Consider the following 22,859-nt stretch of genomic DNA (forward strand, 5'->3'; position numbering starts at 1 on the left):
ATTGTATATGCAAAATAATGAAGTTACCACATTAATTGTAGACAAAATATTAACTTTATACTGTTGAAAATGGCTCAATGAGTCAACTATCCCTTTAAAATTAATCTTACAGCTATAACATTCCAAAAACAATGTTAAATGCGACTGCTAACTTACTAGCTCATAGTATGGAGCCATGCACTGTAGCCACTGTCATTGTGTGTCAAGTTGTTTTTCATCAAAAAGATGAGAGAAAATTTGATGTGAAATACTTTTAGATCCGAAAAGGTTCAATATAAACTGCTGACAAAAAAATAAATAATAATAATAAACAGGGGTAAAATGGTTGTCCTGACTAAAACTAGACTAAAACATTGACAGTTTTTGACTAAAAGTAGACGAATAAAATGCTTGATTTATAGTCAACTAAAAAAACTTAACACGCATGAATGAAGTTGGACGAAGAGACTGAATTTCAAAATGGCAGACAACACTACTTGCAGACAATGTGAATATTCGAATCAGTCTGAAATCTTAAACTCGGATGACAGTTGTTCCACACACACACTCAAATGTTCTTTTCGAGCTTCTCCTCTTTGAATCTTTTCTTCCGACCTCTTCTGAGTTCCTTTTCTTTATCGTTCCCGTAATCGCTCCCTCCTTTTATCTCCACTTCCTCAATTTCCTCTTTACTGCCTCGGCCTCCTTCCTTCCTGAGCTCACCCCTCCCCCTCCCGTCCATTCCGTTCCCCTCACCTCCATCCGGCCTTTCCGCCTTCCTTCCTTCCTTCCTTCTTCCCCGCTGCGCCAACTTCACTCAGCCTTTTTTTTTGTTTCCTTTTTTGTCAGCGTTGCTGCTCCCCCCCCCCCACCCCGCCCGCCCCTCTTGTAACTTGTCTCTGCCTCCCCGCAGGTTTGCAGCCGGTCTTCTGGAGCCGAGAGGACGTGGCCCAGTGGCTGCGATGGGCCGAGAAGGAGTTTGCGCTGCGGCCAATCACCACCGGCTCCTTCCAGATGAACGGAAAAGCCCTGCTGCTGCTCACCAAGGAGGACTTCCGCTACCGATTGCCTCACTCCGGTACGACGATACCCCCCCCCCCCACAATTCTTTCTCTTCACCAAGGTTATTCTAGTTAACTAAAACTATTGAAAAAAAAACTCAAACTAAAATAAAAAAATAAATGAATAAATAAATAAATAAATAATTGTTAATTCAATTAAATAAAAAATAAAAAACGAACATGCTTTTAAAAAAATGAAAACTGCAACTAACAAACAATTATCACAAAAAATGTCTTTTGGTTTAGTCTTTGGTAATTAATTTAATGCACGAGCCTTTGAGGATGATTTTAAATGAGATGTTAAGTCGATTTATTTTAGAATAAGAATGTTTGAAGGTGTGTCACACCACAAATGACGTCACAAGTCACACGTCACAAGTGACGTCATCTAGCAGCAGCCAATAGAAAAACATCTACAGATGGCGTCGCTCCCATGGTTTTTTTTTTTTTTTTAAACATTGTGCACAAGTAATGCACACTTTAAAAAACAAAAAACGTTTTCTACCTCCTCTTCATATCAGAAGCTGCATCAAAGCCTTCAGTATGCTCTTGCATAAAAAACAAACAAAAAAAACCGTATAAATACGTTTTGGGGAATGAAGGACAAAGTATTAAAAAACGTACATACACGTTTTTGGGTTTGAATGAGTAAGAATGAAAATTGCAAGAGGCTTGCATTTTAACCTACAAGGTCATTTTGTACGTGACAAAAAATATAATAAAAATGTTCAACATGGGCATGAGAATATGATGATAGTTTTAGTAGTTGAATAAACTCTTTAAGTTTTAAAATGAATAAATCATTATTTTGTTCCACTTAATTTCAGTCTCAATCAAAAATAATAATATTGTTGTTGTTGTTTTTTTTTTCGATAATCGCCCAGCTGTAATTATCATACAATATGCCCCCCTTTAATAAATTGGACTATTACGTCAAGAAACAAAAATGTGAAGGTCAAATGAGAACGTTGAAAATCAGGCCCAATAAAGTTGTCAATATGCGATCAACAAATCAATGAAGTCATCCGGAGAGGCATCTATTAGTTTGAGAGCGAGCCTGCAAAAAGGGGGAGGGGGGATGGGGGGGTTGTAGGAAGTAGCGGACAGTTGATCAGGAAGTACCAACCTCAACTGTTGCCCCCGGCAACCGTGCGGGTTCAAGCAGAAAGCTGTTTGTTTGTTTGTTTGTTTGTTTGATCCCCCCCCCCCCCCCCCCCAAGCAGACCGCTGGATTTCTTTTCAATACGAAACCTGAATTGAGAACACAGTAGATGACGCGCGCGTGGTCACGTCAACATTTTGATGCATACAGATAATACATTGGAACATAAATTACACTCCAGCTTCTTTTGGGTTAGTTTACGATTTGACTTATATTTTATGGAGTGAAATTCTGCCATGAAAATGTGATTTATTTACGTTAACAGCTTTCGTCAGTCATTTCCTGTTCCTTCGCTTCATACCACACCTTTGAAATGTTTCCCTAAACTAAAATATGACTAAAGGTTGTCCACAGATAAACTGATGATTGATTAGTGCTTTATTCTCCTTCAGCAGCAGGGCAGCTGCCATATTTGACAAAAAACACGAGTTATTATAGACATTTGAAGGGATTCAAATCGCTCCTCAATCAGGAAGCAAGCAGCAATTTTACGGGCACCGCACTTAAAAGTGAGAACTGAAAGTGCGCGCGCCTGTGCGTGTGGGTGCGTGTCCAACCATCACTTCCTTTACGAGACTCATTTCCTTGTGATGGTAAAAGTTGACTCCCCCCCGCAGAGTTGTCAAACATTATCCGGGTGTTCCTCCTCCTTTTATGTGAAGCTATTTGTTAAACCTGTTTGGATCCCATTTGGCCGCCGTCACATAAGTAAACACGACCCTGTTAATCATTCCATCAACTTCCTGTTTCCAGCTTTGTCCCCAACCCGTACTGTACTTCAAGGAAACCGTCAGGCTCGTATTAGGTCTCATTTGAGTTTTTCTTAACATCAATTGAATGCGGCCACTTTGTCCCAATTAAATACTCATCTGCACCAACATAGGCTACTGTGGAAAGAAATCAAAGCCACGTCTCCCTCCCCCCCTTCCAGTGAACAGGGAGTAAGTTGTGATTTTTTTTTTTTTTTTTTTTTTTCCAAGATTACTCAAGCTTGACGCTGCCTGGAAATGACCGAGAAGTTGTCGTCTTCCTCGGCAATATTGACTTCCCCTTTTGTAAACGTCCATCTTGTACATCGGGCTGGGAACTTCTGGGTACATCACGATACGATACGCTATGCGATACGAGGCTCACGATAACCGCGATTATCGATATACTTATTGGTCAGGTAGTAAATCCACGATAATCTACGATAAAACTACATGACAAACCATTTCTTTTTGTACCGTCGCTGAAACACAATATTCAAACTGGTGTCTTCTTCACACTGAGTACTTTAGTGTATTTTTTTTGTAAACAAATACAAATGTCTTCTTAAGAGAAACAACTTTCTGTCAACAAATGTGTGTCTTTCTTAAACACTATGGTCACGCAACATGTCAGTCAAGTTACATAGTCAATTGTTTCATTTTATAAACTGACAATTTTTTTTCATGTAACATTGTAAAAGTAAATAAATAAATAAAATGACTTACATATTAAATCCAATTAAATCAATAACTCATTTACTCCCAATGATGTATAAATACGTTCTATTTTTAATGTTTAGTGTCCCAAAGATGTATGTACTCATTTTTTGTTTTTTTTTGTTTTTTTGTTTTTTCATGCTAGAACATACAGAAGGCTTTGAAGTGAACGGGTGAAAAAAAAGGGTAGTAATTACATAAACGGACAGAACGTGGAAGCAGAGTATAAGAGATCAACCAGGGCCATGAAGAAAACAGGCTGTTTCCCAACAATTCTGAAACAGATTTGTGAATAATAATGACACTAGGCTATATTCTAATGCTAATTGCCGCAAAACGGAAACAGATAAAAATATTCTTTTTTTTTCCTGATGAAAGAAAAGATAATCTTTCTTTTGGTAGGTTTCATGTTTTTATAGCAAAAGAACACAATGTTCTGTGGACCTTGCAAAATCTGTCAAAATCCATTAAACAGCCGGCAACAAAAGGAGTTGCTTCAGTGAAAATGTCCGGGAGGGAATTAATTAATATTGAAATTACTTAAATATTAAATCAATATTAATATTCCTCAGAAAATGTGTGCTTCAAAAAGTCGAAACCTAAAATATGCTAAAATGGAAGATAATACACATTTTTCATAGAAACGTATGCAAAAGTGAGTCATTTGGTGAACAGCTAAATGTCTTCCACAAGTCAAAGTAAGCTGATGAGTCTTCTTCACCTGAAGACTTGCGTTTATTTCCCTGCCACTTTTATGAGGCGCTCCCCCTCGTGGCCCACCATGTAATTGCTCAATAAGTCATGAACAATGGAGCCGTTATAGTGGGTGTATATTAAACTACAAATTAGGGCTGCACGATATTGGAAAATCATGCAATATGCGATATAGTTGCTGAATATAGCGATATCGATTAGGGATAGAACGATAATCGGCCCGGCTGATATTTGGCATTTTGACAAATATCGGCATCGGTCTTATTACCAAACTGATAACGCTGTTATCTCTCACTGAGCTGTGAATGCTTACGAACGTAGCAAAATTTAGGGTTTTCGTCAGGATTTGTAAGATGTTGACAGACAGGTTTTGCTGACATGCTGGGAGCTCCCCTACACTTTTGATTTTTAAAAATAAGAATACTGTCATAATAATAAATTTAAGTAATTATGTTGAAATTTTGGAAAATTTAGGGAACTATTTAGTTGCTTCGTTTTTAACTTTGTGTAACATGTTTATGACTTTGGAAGCTGCCTGTAATTTTTGTTAGAATTTTTAAACAAAGCTGTCAATTCTTTGTACCTATGTTTAAGATAAAAAAATAAAAAAATAAAAAAAAAACATGAATTTTTACAATTTTGGCCATATTTTGTCTTTTACTGACAATGAATATTGGCTTGCAATATCGGTTATCGGTCTCCTTGGCTACTAATAATCGGTATCTGTATCGGTCTTGAAAAAACCACATCGGTCTATCACTAATATCAATATTATTGCGATATTTAACATGTACCTAAACAAATTACATTTTTATTATCTAATAAAAGTGACATTTTTTTCATGCAACATATTAAGCAAACTCAATATGATCTTAATTGTAATGACCTCTCACTAATGTTCAACTATTGGATGGCGGTGCACATTTTAGTTAGCAACTGACTGAAATTCAGATAAAAGCATAAAATTCCGTATGAAACTTATTGCATGTCTTTGTGATATGCATATTGCATATCACAATATCGGATATTTTTTTTCAATATATTGTGCAGCCTACTACAGGAGTACTACAAATATTGCGATACTTGTGCAGGCGTATCGGTAATCTATCGTGAGACAAAGTATCACGATTTATTGCGATATCGTCACACTCTTACTTGTCCAGTGAGTGATTTTTTTATTTTATTTTTTATTTTTTTATTTTCAAATTTTCTAACCTGCAGGTGACGTGTTATACGAGCTGCTTCAGCACACCCTGAAGCAGAGGAAGAGCCACGTTTTATACCCCACGGCCTACTTTGCCGGAAACTCCTTCCACCTGCCGCCCGAGGGCCCCGCGCAGCACCTGAAGCTCGAAGGTCAGTTGACATCCAATTTGAAACTCATCCGTCACCGATGCTGATCACTGATGCTGTTTTCCGGCACTGGTGTATAGCCAACAAAGTTACCATAATAAAAGGAAGGGAAAAAAACTGACTGGGTCATTATAAAACCAGTTCCACAAGGAAATGTTTCCGTATTTAAACACGCTACAGTCATGTGTAAAGTCTTAATTTTAGCTGCGGTTTGCGTCTGGGTGTCGTCGGAGAATACCTGCCAAATTACTCATTTAAAAGTGATTTATTGTCATGCACAAATAGTACAAAAGTAGCCTTGGCACCATAAGAGGTATTTACAGTAAATGCAGCAAACAACTTTGGGATAACGGTGACACCTGGTGGTCAGTTGTCATCACACGACACACTCAGGATAGACATTGCAAGGCCATATTTGGCATTCTTGATGTTGGTGTAGAACTTCTTGGCGAATTCATCAACCAATCCTCTAAATTGTTCATATTCCATCCAGATCTGGACCAGATTGCACATTTAATCCCATTTAACTCGGGTTGAACAATTCATCAAATTCAGATTGCAAAGTTAACAGAAACCAATTGTCAAATAGTTTTGGGGAACCTGCACGTCATCTTGGTCAGTAAGCTTTACTTTTTTTTTATGTGTATATATTTTATTTATTCATCTATATAATGTCTCAACCAGTGGTTCTTAATCTGGGTCCAATCGAACCGCAGACGTTCAGCAGAGGTCAAGACACACACTTGACTCATATGAATCATGATTATGTGCAATATGAATTGACATGTTTAACGGGGAATGTATGGTGTTCCACCGGGTTCGATTCTGGGGCCTCTGCCGTTTTCATTCTTGCATTCTCATTTTTTTCAATAAAGTGTTGGGTAAATCAGTGACAATTTGGTCGACAAAAAATTTTCAGCATAATTTGTCACAATTTATTTTTCCCCAGACAAAAATTTAACGAACGCTAAAATAGAAGCCATTCATTGAGACTATAACGATAATTAAAGTTGACTGACAATTTCGTCAATGACTAAAATGAAAATGAAAACAACACAGTGACAAAAATTCACAAAATCCAATCAGAAGGAATGAAACGTATATTATTATTATTATTATTATTATTATTATTATTATTATTATTATTATTATTTTAATGTATTTTAGATTTTTTTAATGCAAATTATTTTGATGTAAATATTGACTTTAAAGGGGAAACTTGATGCTAGCATAAGAACGGAACTTGAGGACTTCCTGTATCCACTCAACGGTCAAATTAGTAGTCTAAAACTGGATTAAAACTAAAATACAATCAGATGACAAAATTATGATTAAAACTTTAAAAAGGGACACTATAATTAATGTGGTAACGTCATTAATTTTCATGAACTAATTTTTTGACTTGCTGTCGACTGATGATGACATCACCTGTGCTGAGGTAGTAGGTAACGACCAATCATGGCTCAGTTTACTGACAAAACCCAGAAAACAGGTGAGCCATGATTGGCAATTAACTACTTCCTCAGCACAGGTGATGTCATCATCAGTCAACAGCAAGTTGAAAAATTAATTTAATTGTGCATAAAAAAAATAATGAAGTGATCAAATTCATTCTGTCCAAAAATATGAACTTGAAGAGAATGACTAGGATGTTGCTAACAAAATAAGTAAAAACAAAAGCAGCACAACACTGACGGAGCCAGTTTTGGTTTTTTTTGGCACACACCTGGTGAAAACAGAAACAAGTTTCCAGGCATACACCTGTGGTTACCCTCAGCCTAATGAGGCTACTCACGCAGGCAGGTGTTCCCTTGAGCCAAATGAATCATCATGTTGAGCAGTCATAGCAATTATCGTACATTGTTGTTGACAATCAAGTTATGAGTTGTGTGGCAAATTGCACACCGCATCCACCTCAACCCCGCCGTTGTCCCCCCCCAGAAACGGTACGCCGGGCGCCGGAGCCCGTCCCCCTGCAGCACCCTCCCACCATTGAGCTGCGACACCGCTCCCGCTCGCCCCACCACCCGCCGCGGCAATCCCCCCCCGCGCCAACCCACCAACGGGCCGCCGCCGCCGAGGACCACATCCAGCCCTTCTCCCAGCTGCCCGACAGCAACCACCACATGCCCGAGGACGCATACCCTCTGCACGTTTCACCGGGGACCCCCAACGGCCGCTGCGCCGCCGCCAAGGAGGCGGCGACGCCGTCGTGCCTGGGCAGCCCGGGAGGCCAGGAGGTGGGCCCGCCGCCGCGAGTCATCCAGCTCATGCCCGGCGCCGTCGCCAACCCTCTGTTCCCCAACGGCGGCAGGAGCGGTGGCGGCGGCGGGAGCAACTTGGACTTGGGGCACAGCCGCGGCGGCGGGCACACAGAGAATGGCGGTGTGATCAAAGTGGAGAAGATGACGACGACGGCGGCGGCCTACCCGCCCATGCAACATTATCTTCAGGAGGAGGCCATCTACAGGAGTTTCCTCATGCCGGCGTCGCCGCCGGAGGACCACCAAATGCCCATGGGGCGGATAGCAGGTAATTCCAATTCATGAATCAAAACATTCCAGTTGAGGAAGTATTTTCCAAATATTCTATGTTGGACACTTGCCCTGGATTTTAATAGGGATGTAACAATCATGGCAATATCGTGATAATTATCGTATCGTGACCTTTATATCATGATAATATCGTATCATCATGTTTGGATATCGTTACAGCGCTAGATTTTTACGAGAAAACATTTTTAAATGACGTTTTATTTTGGGCTATTCCAGTAAATGATTTTGAAAACTAATTGCAATATGTCCCCCCTCTATACTCGGGCTGTTAATCTGTTAATGCAATTAATCAAAATTCAATTACAATTTCAGTTAGTACACTTCACAAAATTGCCTTAATCGTAAACAAAAATGAAAGATTATTAATACTTATTTTGAGTTGTTTACATTTATATATTTGTACTTTTTTTTTTTTTTTTTTACATTTTAAAATGGCTAATTTTAATAAATCTTGTTTCGTCCAAAAGGAGCTTAAATAATTTTAGTGTTTCAAATAAATTTATTTGTCTTAATATTATTTATCCATTTATTATTATTATTATTATTATTATTATTATTATTATTGTTATTATTAATATTATTATTATTATTATTATTATTATTTTATTTTTTATTTATTTTTTTATTAAGGGGTTTATTATTATTTAGGGGTTTTAAAAAAAATTGATTTGGCAATATATTACGATACGACAACACGTAATTCTCGTATCAATTCAATATGCAGATGAATGGATCTTTAAAGGGATACTTGACTCATTGAACAATTTTCAGCAGTAAAAAATTTATATTTTGTCTCTAATTAATGTGGTAACTTCATTATTTTTCATGTACAATGAATACCTTTTAAAATGTATTTTTTCCACTTGCTGTCGACTGATGATGACATCACCTGTGCTGAGGAAGTAGGTAACGGCCAATCAAGGCTCACATGATTTTTGGGTTTGGTCAGCAAACTGAGCCACGATTGGTTGTTACCTACTTCCTCAGCACAGGTGATGTCATCAGTTGACAGCAAGTAGAAAAAATGCTTTTTATGCAAGGGATTAATTGTACATGAAAAATAATGAAGTTACAACATTAATTAGAGACAAAATATTAACTTTTTACTGCTGAAAATGGCTGAGTAAGTCAAGTATCCCTTTAAATGTTTAAACATTCAAAATCGCGATATTAATTTTTCTATAATCGAGCAGCCCTACTCGATCCTGTTAATATGAATTAAATATGTGACTATTTTTCCTAGGGTCCAACCAATTAGTCAGCTTGGCCAATTAAATTGGATGATTGTAGCGCTTCAAAAATTCATCAAAAATAATCAGCCAAATGGCCAATGTTTGTAATTGTTTTTACCTTTATATACTCTAATCATTTACAACTGTTGTACACAAGTCACATTGGTCTTATTTATTAATACACATACATCTATCCCATAACCTTGTATCCTTAAATATATGTAAAGAAATTTGCACCACACTTTGGCTTTATTTTTTTAACTGAAAATGAATGTTTTTGTTCTTTTTTTAAAATTTTTATTCATTTATTTTTTATTTTTTATTTTTTTCCCCAAACAATATATTATATACAGTTGAACCCTGCTTTGTTGGAGAATAGTGAAAATCTGCATTACAATTGACACCCATTGAAATGCACTGGAGGAAATATAAATATAAATAAAAAATATGCATTATATAGTTTTACATTTATTGGCTGATCTGTAAGCAGTAATTTTTCTTCAAAAAACCCCAAAACAAAACGGTATCAGACTGAAAGACCCCAATTAAAACTGATTGTGGCCAACCATGGAAACATTTTTATTTGTTGTTGTTGTTGTTGTTGTTGTTGTTTTGTTTTTAATTTGATGTTCTTTTGTTTTTTGGGGGGTGTGTGGGAATTTGTATTTGATTTTTTTTTTTTTTAAATACATTTCAATTTGGTATGTTTTGAGAGGATTCACAATTTTGAAGCCTCGTCGTATATGTGTAAAAATCCAGATGAATGTGTTGCTTGTGTTTGATAAAAGGACCTAGAAAAAATTAGGGCCCGACTGATAGATGATGAGGGGCCCTTGTAAAAAAATAAAAATAAAAAAAAATAAAAAAAATAAAAATAAAACATAAAAAAATCGCCTCATTTTCACCAAGTCGTCATCATATTATAATATTCTGAATTTGCGGGACAGAATCGTATTTATTTGTCCTTGGCAGACTGTCGACTCCTGTGGGACTACGTTTACCAGCTGCTGTCAGACAGCCGCTACGAGAACTACATCCGCTGGGAGGACCCGGACAACAAAATCTTTCGCATCATGGACCCCAACGGCCTGGCCAGGCTGTGGGGCAACCACAAGGTAAAACTGATGACGAGCGACGTGGGGGGGTGGGGGGATTCATGTCGGTTTTCTAACACTTTTTTTTCTTTTTTTTTCTTTTCTTTTTTTTTACAGAACCGGACCAACATGACGTATGAGAAGATGTCGCGAGCACTGAGACACTACTACAAACTCAACATCATCAGGAAAGAGCCCGGACAAAGACTTTTGTTCAGGTAAGGGAGTTGTGCGTGCCTTTCCGGTAACCGTGACAACCGCGTAATGACGCATGCTTTCCGCCAGGTTCATGAAGACGCCAGACGAGATCGTCAACGGCCAGACGGACCGCCTGGAGCACCTCGAGTCCGACACGTACGAACAAATTTACATCAAAGAGGAGTGCTGAGGAACTCTGGGAACTTTTTTTTTTTACTACTGCAAAAAGCCACCGATGCCTTTTCAACAAGCAGCTCGAACAATCGTCATGAAACCTCCAAAAAGTCCCAGGTAGTTGCTTTACCGGCAGACGCCCAAGACACAGATACGAAATATTTCCCCCCCCAAAAAAATGCCTTTGGATCATTTACTGTAGTTTTTTTTCATTTGCCTCATGGACAGCAGCTGAATATATATTTTTTGTCAACTGCAAAAGCAAGCCAATCACTTTGTGCTTATTTTTTTGTTTGTTGGCATCTTCATATGCATACTGTGGACGTGTGTGTGGCGTGTGCGCTTGTGTGTAGGATGATTTGACAATGGAATAAACAGTTTTGGATCAAACCGTTTTCTTTGAGGAAGACTTGAAACCGTGATTGGTGTAATTTACAGGATGTCCACTTGAGGGCACTGTTGTACAATTAAATGAAAGCTTTTTTTTTCTTTTCTTTTTTTTAAAGCGTTTGTCATAAAGGATGAAAAATGCATTCAGTTGTTGAAAAGCGCTAAATGATTGACGTTGAAATGCAAGTATTTTTTTTTCATGATTCTCACAACTGTTTAAGGTTGTTTCAAATATAACCATATCGTAATATATATTTTTAAGAAATTATTAACACACGTGCTGATCACTTCTAAATGAGGTTTATGACACCGTGTCGGTACCAGATTGTATCCGGTCGCCTGCAGATGACATCACGCTACAGGATTGTTTTGAAATTGTCCGTTTAAAATTGTTCAAAATAAAATTTATGGACTAAAATTCTAAAAACGTAAATAAACCTAAAAATATAAAAGCATGACTCTTAAGAGTGGAAAAAAAAATAGACTGAAGCGCCTTCGCCCTTGCCGGTGACGTCAGTACAGCAGCGCTAACGAAGTTAGTTTATTTTTTAGCTGTTCACAGATCAATCACAATAACAAAAAACAGTCTTAATGATAATAGAAACATTAACAATCTAAACTGACAATATTTGGCACATCTGAGACAAGTTTGTGTATTTATCAATTATGTATTTATTTAATATATTTTTCTTATGTTTATTTACGTTTTTACCATTTCAGTCCGTACATGTTATTTAATATTTTGTTTCCAATGTTTGACGTCAACTGGATAATTTCAGGGGGAGGCGGGTGATTTGGTACTCTGCACTCCAATCCGACTACGCGCGCTCATAAAAGTTGGTGCGCGCACCGTTTTGCTGTCAGACGCGGCAGAGCCAACAAGCGGATTCCTTCGCGACGCGAGGAGAACCACGCATGCATCCAAAACCATCCGGGACGGCTTCCGAAGACGCGTGAGGATTTCCTCCTCCGCCACTGGGATCTTTTTTTTTTTTTTTCAACCTGAGGAGAATCGAACGTTGACGTTAATTGGATGAGAGATGCCACCGGTGATGCGTTAACGGACCAAAACAATCGGAGCTGATAATTGAAGCCGTTCCGAGCTTTTGACTCCAGATTTGCAGCCCACCTGATGGTTTAAAAGTACGCGTGTTCATGCGTGGGGAAGGGAGTGGGACACTTCCAGGTAAGAAACGTTCATTCGTTCATCCATCAACGTCGAATCAATGCTGACAACAATTACCGGCAAAAATGAACGTTTAACTGTCAAGCCACAGCGAGAACACTCAATTATTCACTCATAACCTACCTGCATTTCATTAGTTGTGTGGGCATGGACTTTTTTTTTTTTCCCTCTCTCTCTTGCTCTCTCTCGACAGAGGAAGCAAACCGATTATTTATTGATGGCAAATCTCGCGCTCTCAATTTAGTGTAGTTTGATTTGCATTGCAAGTGACAGGCTCACACTTTGACTTGCTTTTACTTCACAATGTAAAATACTTAATGCATACGCAAAGGAAGAGCAGAAATTAACCAGCATACTCCACATGTGGACACATTTGTCACCCTAAATAAAAGTATATTCATAGTAGAGTTGAATCATCTTTCTCTATGAGCTCTTTTATTTGTTAGGCTCTTTCAGCCTGATGGTGTGGCTGTAAATGTCACGATACGTGCTCGCGTGGGAGTCCATTCATTCCAATTGTGATTGACTGATTTCACCTCCAGTTCCAGTGTTTGCTCGCCTGGGGAAAAATAGGAATCCTCTGATGATGAAATGTAGTGGCGGAGGAAGGCGTGCCAAACTGCTGCAGCTGCTATACTTGCTGGCTGCCACACATATAATAGATAAATAACGAGTGAGAGCAAGAGCGAGAGAATCAGGACAATATGTACCCGGGCAACTATAAAAGCGTATTAGTGAAGGCGCTTTAATTGCGTGCATCCAATCCAATCTTATTCAACTATTCTCTTGGCTATTAGACAAACTATTATGTATGAAAAGCACATGCAAACCACTGTACTGTTAATTTATAACTTTCACTTGATTGTTGATAGGTCTGCACAACATGTAAACCAAAATTTTCAGTAGCATCCGGAGATATAACTTATAAGAGAACTTTTTTTTTTCTTAGTAATGAAATGTATATGTAGTGCTTCTCCCAGACTTACTATATAATATAACTATAAATCGTAGACGGTGAGAGAAAATGTGAAAACGCAATGCAGAAGTCATGTATTCAATAGGGATGCAACCATATCCAATCATCATGATACGATATCACGATATGAAGGTCATAATACAATAATTATCACGATATTGGGGAGAGGTTGGCGATACAAAAAAAAAAAAAGGTTATAATACTGTCAAAAAAAAACACCAAAACAAAACTGCTTTTGTACATTACAACAAAGAAAAATATAAAAATATAAATATTATATCTAAAAAATATTGAGGCACTTGCTAGTGCAAGCACACCGAGTACCTCCACATATTGACTGTTCACAAGCGTATTGTGGATTTGAAACAAAAGAAGGGACAAAACATGCCTTGTGAAAATTAAACTGCACAAAAAAAAAAAACTGGCCACCAGAGGGTGCTAGAACTGCACAAACCCGATTTTTTTTTTTTTTTTTTTTGACCAGTTGTGCTGCTTATATTGTGACATGACGATGACGATATATTGTGACGGTTTTAATATTGCAAATCACGATATTGCCGTTATCGTTCCATCCCTAGTATTCAATTTAGGCGGCCTTAGTGAATGGCAACGTAAGATGGCTGCCAGTGGCTTCACATCTCCCAACGGCGAGTAAGCGGCATGACGTCCATTCATATGCAAGTTACAGAGTAGCACAAGCTCCTGACGTTTACCTAATAGTGTATCTTCTATTTGGGGAAATAGTTGAGTAGAATCACAGACTGAAAGGTGTATGCTGCATTTGATGATGGTTGGAAGTCGGATATATCATTTTCCCAGTTCCGACCCAAAAGCGTTCGAGGCAAAAGTAAACAGCCAAAATGGCGGATAGTGATGAATTGTTTTTTATTTCGTCCTCAAAACTCATTTTGATTTACCTGCTCGCAATGTTGCTTCATTTATTGTTTTAATCTTATTTCATAAGCATTCCATACAGTTGAGTAGTTGACCGTATCATTTCATGCCGAAAGATATTGGCATACTGTCACGTACGTTGCGCTACATCAAGTTATGTCCAATATTTATGAATGAAGAAAGTGATCTAGTTTTATGCTTGAGTAAATTGTGTTTTGCCATTCACAGTCTGTGGTCGCCATTGTAGAGTAATGTCACTTGTAGTCCGTCGGTGAAGTTGGGGGTCCTTTTTATTTTCCAACTTTACAAGTGGAATTTCTGAGTTCAAGGGGGGCTTTCCCGTACATACTTCCTGGTTTGAGCTCAGAAAAGTCCCACTTGTGACCATCGAATGCAGCATTACAGCACCGCAACATGGACGCTAGCGTTAGCATAGAAGGCTAAGCTACAGCTACGTGGTTATTTTAAATACACAAGGTGTCATTCTTTTTGTTTTGCATGTTTAGTTTAACAGTAAACATCAACTGGGTGTGGCAGAAAACACAGCTGCTTGGTGTGAAGTGAGTTGAAAAACATGACATCTGAGTCACTCGTATCTCAAGGCACCGCTCACTGCACAGGCCATTTATTTATTTATTTTAATGAAACTTTGGTTTTGGTGGGTTTTGAAACAACCCCTTCCATCCATCCAGAATGTGTTGGACAATTCTTAATTGCATAATTTGTGGCCAGGTTTCCCAATATTTTTGGCCCATTTGGTGTCCGATTCTCAGTGCACAACTGGCAGTCCTGGCGAGCTCCGATTAGCCGGAAGCACGGCATTAGTAACAGCTCCTCGACCCTGAATGATGATGGCTTGAACGCCGCCGGCTCAGTGCCTCGGGCGGGTCACATTGGTCCGCCTCCAGCTGGATGACACCAGCCAATGTCACCTTTTTTTTTTTTTTTTTTTTGTGTCATGCCTTGCCAACCGGTCATCATGTTTGCTTCCCCATCGATACCGGCGACCCAACCGGGCTGGAAAACGCAGCCTGGGAACAGCTGTGGCATGCGATGGGGCTTTTAGAATCTGTCCATTCTGACCCCTGAAGGGCCGGAAAAATTCTGCCTACTGGATATTTACACTTGTGCTCATCCTACAGATGGTTATGTGTGGAAAATGCTATGAAATTAGCCGTGGTTGCAATTCTGCGTCACTTTCAAAGTCAATTCAATCGACAATTTTTCTAAAACAAGAACAGTCTAAACTGTTCGTTTACATGCATAGTCCCTTAGTTGGCAGGCACGTCGAGCATCCAATGTCACTTAAGATCAAATGTGCGGTAAGTTGGTAACGGTGCGAATGCCAGATGAAAACATACGCACACACAAACGAATAGCGACAAATATTTGAATACAAAGTCAACTCAACGTTATTTATAAAGCACTTGAAAACAAGTATTGCTGTATACAAAGTGCTGTATATGGAATAAAAATCGTCGTGCAGTAAAGAATAAGATGAGGAAAACAAAAACAAAAAAGTTCCTTTTGGATGAAACAAAATTTATGAAATTAGTTATTTTTAAATTAAAAAAAAAGGTGCAAACGGAAAAAACTCAAAAATTAGTATTAATAATCTCTGTTTTAACGATTATGCTGGTTTTGTAATTGTGGAATGTAATATAAAAATAATATAAAAATATGATATAAAAATAAAATAATAAATTATAAATAAATAAATAATGCAAATAAATAAATACATATAAATAAAATAAATATAAAAAAAACATTTGAAACACTATAATTATGCAAGTTCCTTTTGGATGAAACACAATTTATTAAATCAGTTATTTTTAAATTTACAAAAAAGGTGCAAATGTATACATTTAAACAACTGAAAAAATAGTGTGTGTGTATATATATATATATATATATATATATATATATATATATATATATATATATATATATATATATATATATATATATATATTAACGATTATACTGATTTTGTAAATATGGAGTGTAATCATTGAAATTGCAATTGAATTTCGATTAATTGCACAGCCTTACTTGATCCTCTGTGGAAAAAAAAATGAGTAAAATGACTGCGTCTTACTGAGGAGTTTATAAGTTGCACACACCTTAATGAGCAGCACATTGTCCATTCAATTGGAGCAAAATTTGTTGTTGTCTTTTTCCCATTGTTTAAACTGAAGTGTACATGATTTTGCAGCCATTATAATAAATGATGTGTCGTAAACTATCTATTTATTCTGTGAGGACACGCACACACTTTGATAGTGGTTGTTCAGTGTCATCTCCAAGAACGGGAGCTGATTGTCGCCCGCTGTGCATGTGTTTGATGTAAGTAAGAAGCGAGGTCTTGGTCGCCCCCACCACCACCAAATCGGCGCTCATCCCCATTCCGTTTGATCTAGAGCACGCTTTTTTTTTTTTCTCCATATCCCTCGTTTTCATTCCGAGGAAAACTGAATTCACCGGCAGCTAAAATGAACTTCAGCGCAAAGTTGAGTGGCACTCTGAAAAGAAACATGACTTTCCACGTGACGGGAGGCAGGTTGACCTTGTACGTGAGCAGCGAAATGCGTTTTGTACGTTTATGAGTGCTGAGAGCATGTTTTTTTTTGGGGGGGACTGGAAGGCTCACAGATGATTTGAATATGTTTTTTTTTAATTTAATTTTATTTATTTATTATTATTTTGTATTTAGTTATTTTATTTATTTTTATTTAATTTATACTTGTATATGATTATATGGTGTGTATATATATCTCGTAAAAAATATTTATTTATTTTTAATTTACTTGTATTATTTAATTTTTTATTTTTATTTTATTTATTTATTTCTTCACCCAAATTATACTGCAACCAAAGACGATTTTAATATTTTTTTAAATTTAATTTAAGGTATTTATTTATTTTATTTATTTTTATCTTTTTTGTACTTTTATATGATTATATGGTTTATATGATATGTATCGTAAACATTTTTATTTTTTATTTTTATGTTCTATTTTTATTTATTAATTTATTTTTATTTTATTTTATTTATTTTATTTATTTTATTTATTTTATTTATTTTATTTTATTTATTTAATTCTTCGCTCAAATTATACCGCAGCCAGAGATGATTTGAATATTTTTTTAATTTTATTTTGCATTTTTAAACGGCTTTGACTGCTCATTCTGTAACCATATGTGCAGTATCGAGATTTATTTATTTATATTTATTTATTTATATGCTGCTTCTGACTGGGTGCTTTGTACTTTTTACTATGAATAGAGAATGTTTGTCATGGGCTTCTATTTAAAAAAAAAAAAAAAAAAAAGCTTAAAAAAATATAGATTTCAACAATTGTACTTATAAGAGCTACCCTTTACATCAATAAACTGAACTTGCTCACACCAAGGTTATTTTAAACCTAATGAAAAAACTTAAACTAAAATTCAAGAAACATTTTCGTTAACGAAATAAAAAAAATGAAAATACTTTTTTCAAAAACCAAAAACCAACTGAAACTACATTTTTATGTTTACAAAACTAACTAAAACTAATTATAACTATAAATCGTTTTAGTCTTTGCTAATTAATTGAATGCATGAGCCGATTTTTCACATGATTATAAGAATTTATTTTGACATTAACCGGAAAAAGGACGATTGAAAATGTGTCACACGGAGCATCCAGCAGTAGCCAATAGAAAAGCACCTTCAGATGGCGTCGCTCTCATGGTGGTTTTTGAATATTGCGCACAATACACATTTTTTTCATAACTAACACTAATATTGAAACTAACTACAACTAAACTAAAACTGAGCATTTATTAAATATCTAAAACTAATAAAAAACGAACAAAAGCACACTTAAAAAAAACAAAACCTCAAAACGAACGCCATGCTCACTTTTGATTGGCGCTGTCAAAGTATCAAGTTGTTTCAAATGGTGCATATATGCATGGTTTATATTTGATTTGATGTATTTATGTAACCAACCTTTCATCTATGCAGGTCAGGTGTTTTGCAATGCCACAAATAAAGTTCAAAACAAGGCGATACGTATTCAATTGGATCACTGGTGACCGAGTTGCTTATAACTCCGTTACAAACTTGCGTGAGTGACTGTTTGATTCTTGACAATACATTTCAGAATCCCTCAATTGAATATGATGAGGTGTGTGCGTGAACACCTGTCTGTGTGTGTACCCAGCTGGGAAAGCACTTTGATGTGAGCACCCCTGCAAAGACGTCCTCGCTCATTAGATGTGAACGATGAATATTTGCTTCATTCTTCCCAGTCGGAAGGAAAATATCTTTTTGGAGGGCCTGCCTTCACAATCTTGATGTGTGACACTGTTGAAATATTAAATTGGAGTGCATTTGTTTGTGATGTGGAAAACATACAGTTTGTGTATGTTTGCCCGCTAACCTAAAAGACTTGATACTGTCCTCTAGGGCTGCACGATATTGGAAAAACATGCAATATGCGATATAATTGATGAATATAGCGATGGATATTATTGCGATATTTAACATGTACTTAAAGAAATGACATTTTTTTGATAGCATCTAATGAAAGAATTACATTTTTTTTTCATGTGGCAAAATAAGCAAACTCAATGTATTCTTAGTTAATTAATTGTAATTACCTCTTGATAATGTTCAACTATTGGATTGGATGGCGGTGCACATTTTAGCGACTGAATGGTCAAATTCAACTAAAAGCATAAAATGCCAAATAAAACATGATATTTATTCATATTATATTATAATAATTATATTCTAATTATTATTCCAATTATATTTATTTTTATATTTTATTTTATATATATTATTATTATTATTATTATTATTATTATTATTATTATTATTATTATTATTATTATTAATAATAATAATAATAATAATAATTAATTATATATATTATATCCATTCATCCATCCATTTTCTTGACCGCTTATTCCTCACAAGGGTCGCGGGGGGTGCTGGCGCCTATCTCAGCTGGCTCTGGGCAGTAGGCGGGGGACACCCTGGACTGGTTGCCAACCAATCGCAGATATATTATATTTATATATTTATATAAGTTTTTTTTATATATTGTGCAGCCCTAGTGGGTACCTCACAATACGATATGCCACGATATGCGATACAAGGCTCACAATAACAATTATCTCATGATATGATGATACCGTGATTATCAATATATTGGTCGGGTAATAAAACCACGATAATCTACAATAAAACTACTGAAGACATAAACTGATGTTTTTTCCAATGAGAAAATCATTTCTTTTTTGTACCATCACTGAAACACAATATTAAATCTGGTGTCTAAACTGTGACAATTTTTTTCCGTTGTGTAACATTGTAAAAGTAAGTAAATAAATAAAATTACTTAAATATTAATTCCATTTAAATCAATATTAATATTCCTCAAATGGTGTGCTTCAAAAAGTCAAAACACAAAATATGTTTTAAAATGTTAAAATTGAAGATATAATGCACATTTTTCAGAGAAACGCATGCACAACTGAGTCAGTAAGTAAACTAATGAGTCTTCTTCGCCTGAAGACTTGTGTCCATTTCCCTGCCACTCTTATCAGGTGCTCCCCCTCGTGGCCCACCAAGTAATTGCTCCATAAGTAAGGAGCAATGGAGCTGTTCTAGTAGCTGTATATTAACTACAAATATTGCGCTACTTGCGTAGGCGTATTGATAATCGATCAGGAGACAAAGTATTACGATTTATCGCGATATCGATATATCATCACACTCCTACTGTCTGCCCGTGGTTTCCAGTTATCTGGAAAATAAGTCATTTGAATTGCTTGCGCACGAAGGGAGCCCTTATCAGGCCATGTAGTGAGCACAGCGATAAGGCTTACACCCAATCGGGCATTAGTAACAGGATGAGAGGACCGCAGCAAAAACGGAGCCGCGGGTTCCCCAGAGGAAGCCAGAGTCAGGAAACAGCCGTAGTCGTCCCTATTCATTTCCAACCCGAGCTGCCATCTAGTTTACCGCCATCGAGGCACGGGAGACGGCTGCTGTTCATCTGTCCGTCCGAAATTGAGCCACTATTTCATGATGTCTTTACAAGGTGATGACGTGCCAACTGGAAGCGGACAAACTGGAAGATGATGCGGGTTATTGAGCTGAAAATGACCCATCGAGAAAAAAATGTGTTCACTATTAATCCTGAATGCTAATTAATCCCGCCACAGGGAACCTGCCATGCTGACACTTACCGAGGCAGAAATAAAACCGCAAGGACACACGACACATTTTCACCCCCCGGATGACAATACATGAGTCATATTGTGTTATAGCAACGCTCGTGTAAAGTCAGTTAACAGTTAGCAGTAGTGTTAATTTCGTCAACGAAAACTAAACAAAAATATTTTCGTCCATACACATTTTTCACCGGACTATAAACTAGACTTTGACAAAAAGCCTCATTAATAAACAATACGTGGGACTAAATCAGTATGCATTTTCATCAACAAATGAAAACGAGAGGAAAATGTACTTCACTTCATGAAAATGGGACTAAAATCTATGGACATTTTAGTTCATAAACAAAGACAAGATAAAAACAAGAAAAAGAAAAAAAGACTAATCTGTCACTGTGACACTGTCATGTGACACGCCCCCTTTCAAATCTGCAGCTAGCGAGTGCATCAGTCACAAAAAACATGAGGAAGTGGATTCACGGTGAAAGGTAAAAACAAAAACAAAAAAAAACGTTCCAACAATAATGTTAATCCGACCTCTAAATTCTAATGGCTAATTTACTAGCTTTGTAGCGTTGAGCCATAGTAGCCACTTGTTGATATACTGTAATTGTGTGTCAAGTTGTTTTTCATTAAAAAGATGAGAGAAAAAAATCATGTGAAATAGTTTTAGATCTGAAACATTCAACATTATCTGTTGACAAAAAAAATCTTAAAACTACACTAAAACGAATGTTTCCTTGAAGTAAAATATCAGACGAAAATGCTAGATTTATAGTCGACTAAAAGTTGACTAAATTAAACTGGGATGAGGTTGACTAACTATGATAAAAACTAAAAAGTGTGATTGAAACTGGACGAAAACTGAGACTAAATTTAATAATGACCGATAAAATGAACACGAGTTAAGCCTGGTTCACACGGCAGGAGAATTGGCCCGATTTTAGCCCCAAATTTCCCCTCCCGACAATCGTAAGGACACGCCGAGACGCAAGCGATAATCTTCACAGATAATCCTGCCATGTGAATTGTCACCATACATGGCTCGGAAGGACTCCCGACTTGAAATCGGCATATCCAACATGTTGGATTTTTTGGCCCGATTTCGCTCCGCGCAGCAGATTGACAGTGACGTGCAGCCAATCAGAAAGCGAGCCAGCGAGGAAGCCGGTGGGAATCCAAAATCAAAACAGTCATGAAGCAGTACAAAGTCCGTGCTCGTGCTATTACACTTTTTATTTATTTATTTTTTTATTATTATTATTTTTTTTTTATACACGCACACACATTCTCCACAAATAAACGTGGTCTCCGGGTGGGACGCCAACTAGCGCCGCCAGCACCGAGCCGAGTGCAAGCGATGTCTCGTCAGTGCCAATTTACACTTTTAAACAACACTTTTTCTTTTTATGCCGCTTTTTCGGCTGAAAACCAGGATCGACTCATGTTGACAACTCGGAAACCACGTTTAATCTCGAGAGGTTTTGCGAGACTTCCCATCACATTCTTGGATGAACTCGGCTCGAGTGTGTTGATTGTGCAGTGTGGCCGCACACCACGCACGGTACGTTCAAAACTGGAACTCCCGTGATTTTTTTTCTCTTCACGTGTGATGTCTGTCAAAGATTGGAAATCGGCCGACAATTTTAAAATCTTGCCGTGTGAACCAGGCTTTAGCTGAAGAACACAAACTGTGGAACTGTTCGTCACACAATGGTGACAAAAAAAACAAGCAATTTACACTTAATTGGGCATCCATAAAGTAGGGCCCAATAGATTATTGGCCTTCAAACATCGGCCAAAACAATTTTACTTCCCCCTTAAAACGTTATCAGAAAAAAAAAAAACGAAGTTTCGGACGCTGTGAAAGTACCCTGAATGCACAGTTTTGCTTGCGTAGAATTAGCAACTGGCAAATGCGTAGCTAAATGCGTATGTTATTCTGTTGTCCGTAACAGTACTTTTAAGTTTTTGAATGACACGGCAGTTGGAGTTAACTGTAAAACTAAATACACAACGTTAAGAATTAGATCCACTGTATATTTAAATACAAAACATGCTTTGTGTTTTAAAACATCGCTAGCCTAGGAAGTTAGCAAATGCTAACAGCAAGTTAGCATCAACTTCCCTTCAAATAACGAATATCCACACACAAATCTTGTGGGAACACATACGCTCAGATGAGATGACAC

General features: G+C 37.0%; 2 protein-coding genes across 8 annotated transcripts in view; both read left to right on the plus strand.

Annotated features, from left to right (window-relative positions):
* Positions 1-11,155, plus strand: part of etv6 (ETS variant transcription factor 6) — a 31,142-nt gene extending 19,987 nt beyond the window's left edge. For 5 of the 6 annotated variants that reach the window (XM_077501052.1, XM_077501054.1, XM_077501051.1 and 2 more), the window contains 6 exons: positions 893-1,057; positions 5,604-5,738; positions 7,677-8,267; positions 10,495-10,637; positions 10,734-10,834; positions 10,902-11,155. In XM_077501052.1, coding sequence (XP_077357178.1) covers positions 893-1,057; positions 5,604-5,738; positions 7,677-8,267; positions 10,495-10,637; positions 10,734-10,834; positions 10,902-11,004 — 1,238 coding nt within the window. In that variant the 3' untranslated portion in view covers positions 11,005-11,155. The remainder of the gene's footprint in view (positions 1-892; positions 1,058-5,603; positions 5,739-7,676; positions 8,268-10,494; positions 10,638-10,733; positions 10,835-10,901) is intronic. The other variant, XR_013279205.1, reaches the window with a different exon arrangement.
* Positions 11,156-12,247: 1,092 nt separating this feature from the next.
* Positions 12,248-22,859, plus strand: part of LOC144004163 (chemokine-like protein TAFA-2) — a 60,247-nt gene continuing 49,635 nt past the window's right edge. For both annotated transcript variants that reach the window (XM_077501168.1, XM_077501170.1), the window contains exon 1: positions 12,248-12,564. The gene's annotated coding sequence lies outside the window, so the exon portion shown is untranslated. The remainder of the gene's footprint in view (positions 12,565-22,859) is intronic.

The sequence above is a fragment of the Festucalex cinctus genome, chromosome 16 (genome assembly GCF_051991245.1).
Source record: "Festucalex cinctus isolate MCC-2025b chromosome 16, RoL_Fcin_1.0, whole genome shotgun sequence".
Lineage (NCBI taxonomy): Eukaryota > Metazoa > Chordata > Actinopteri > Syngnathiformes > Syngnathidae > Festucalex > Festucalex cinctus.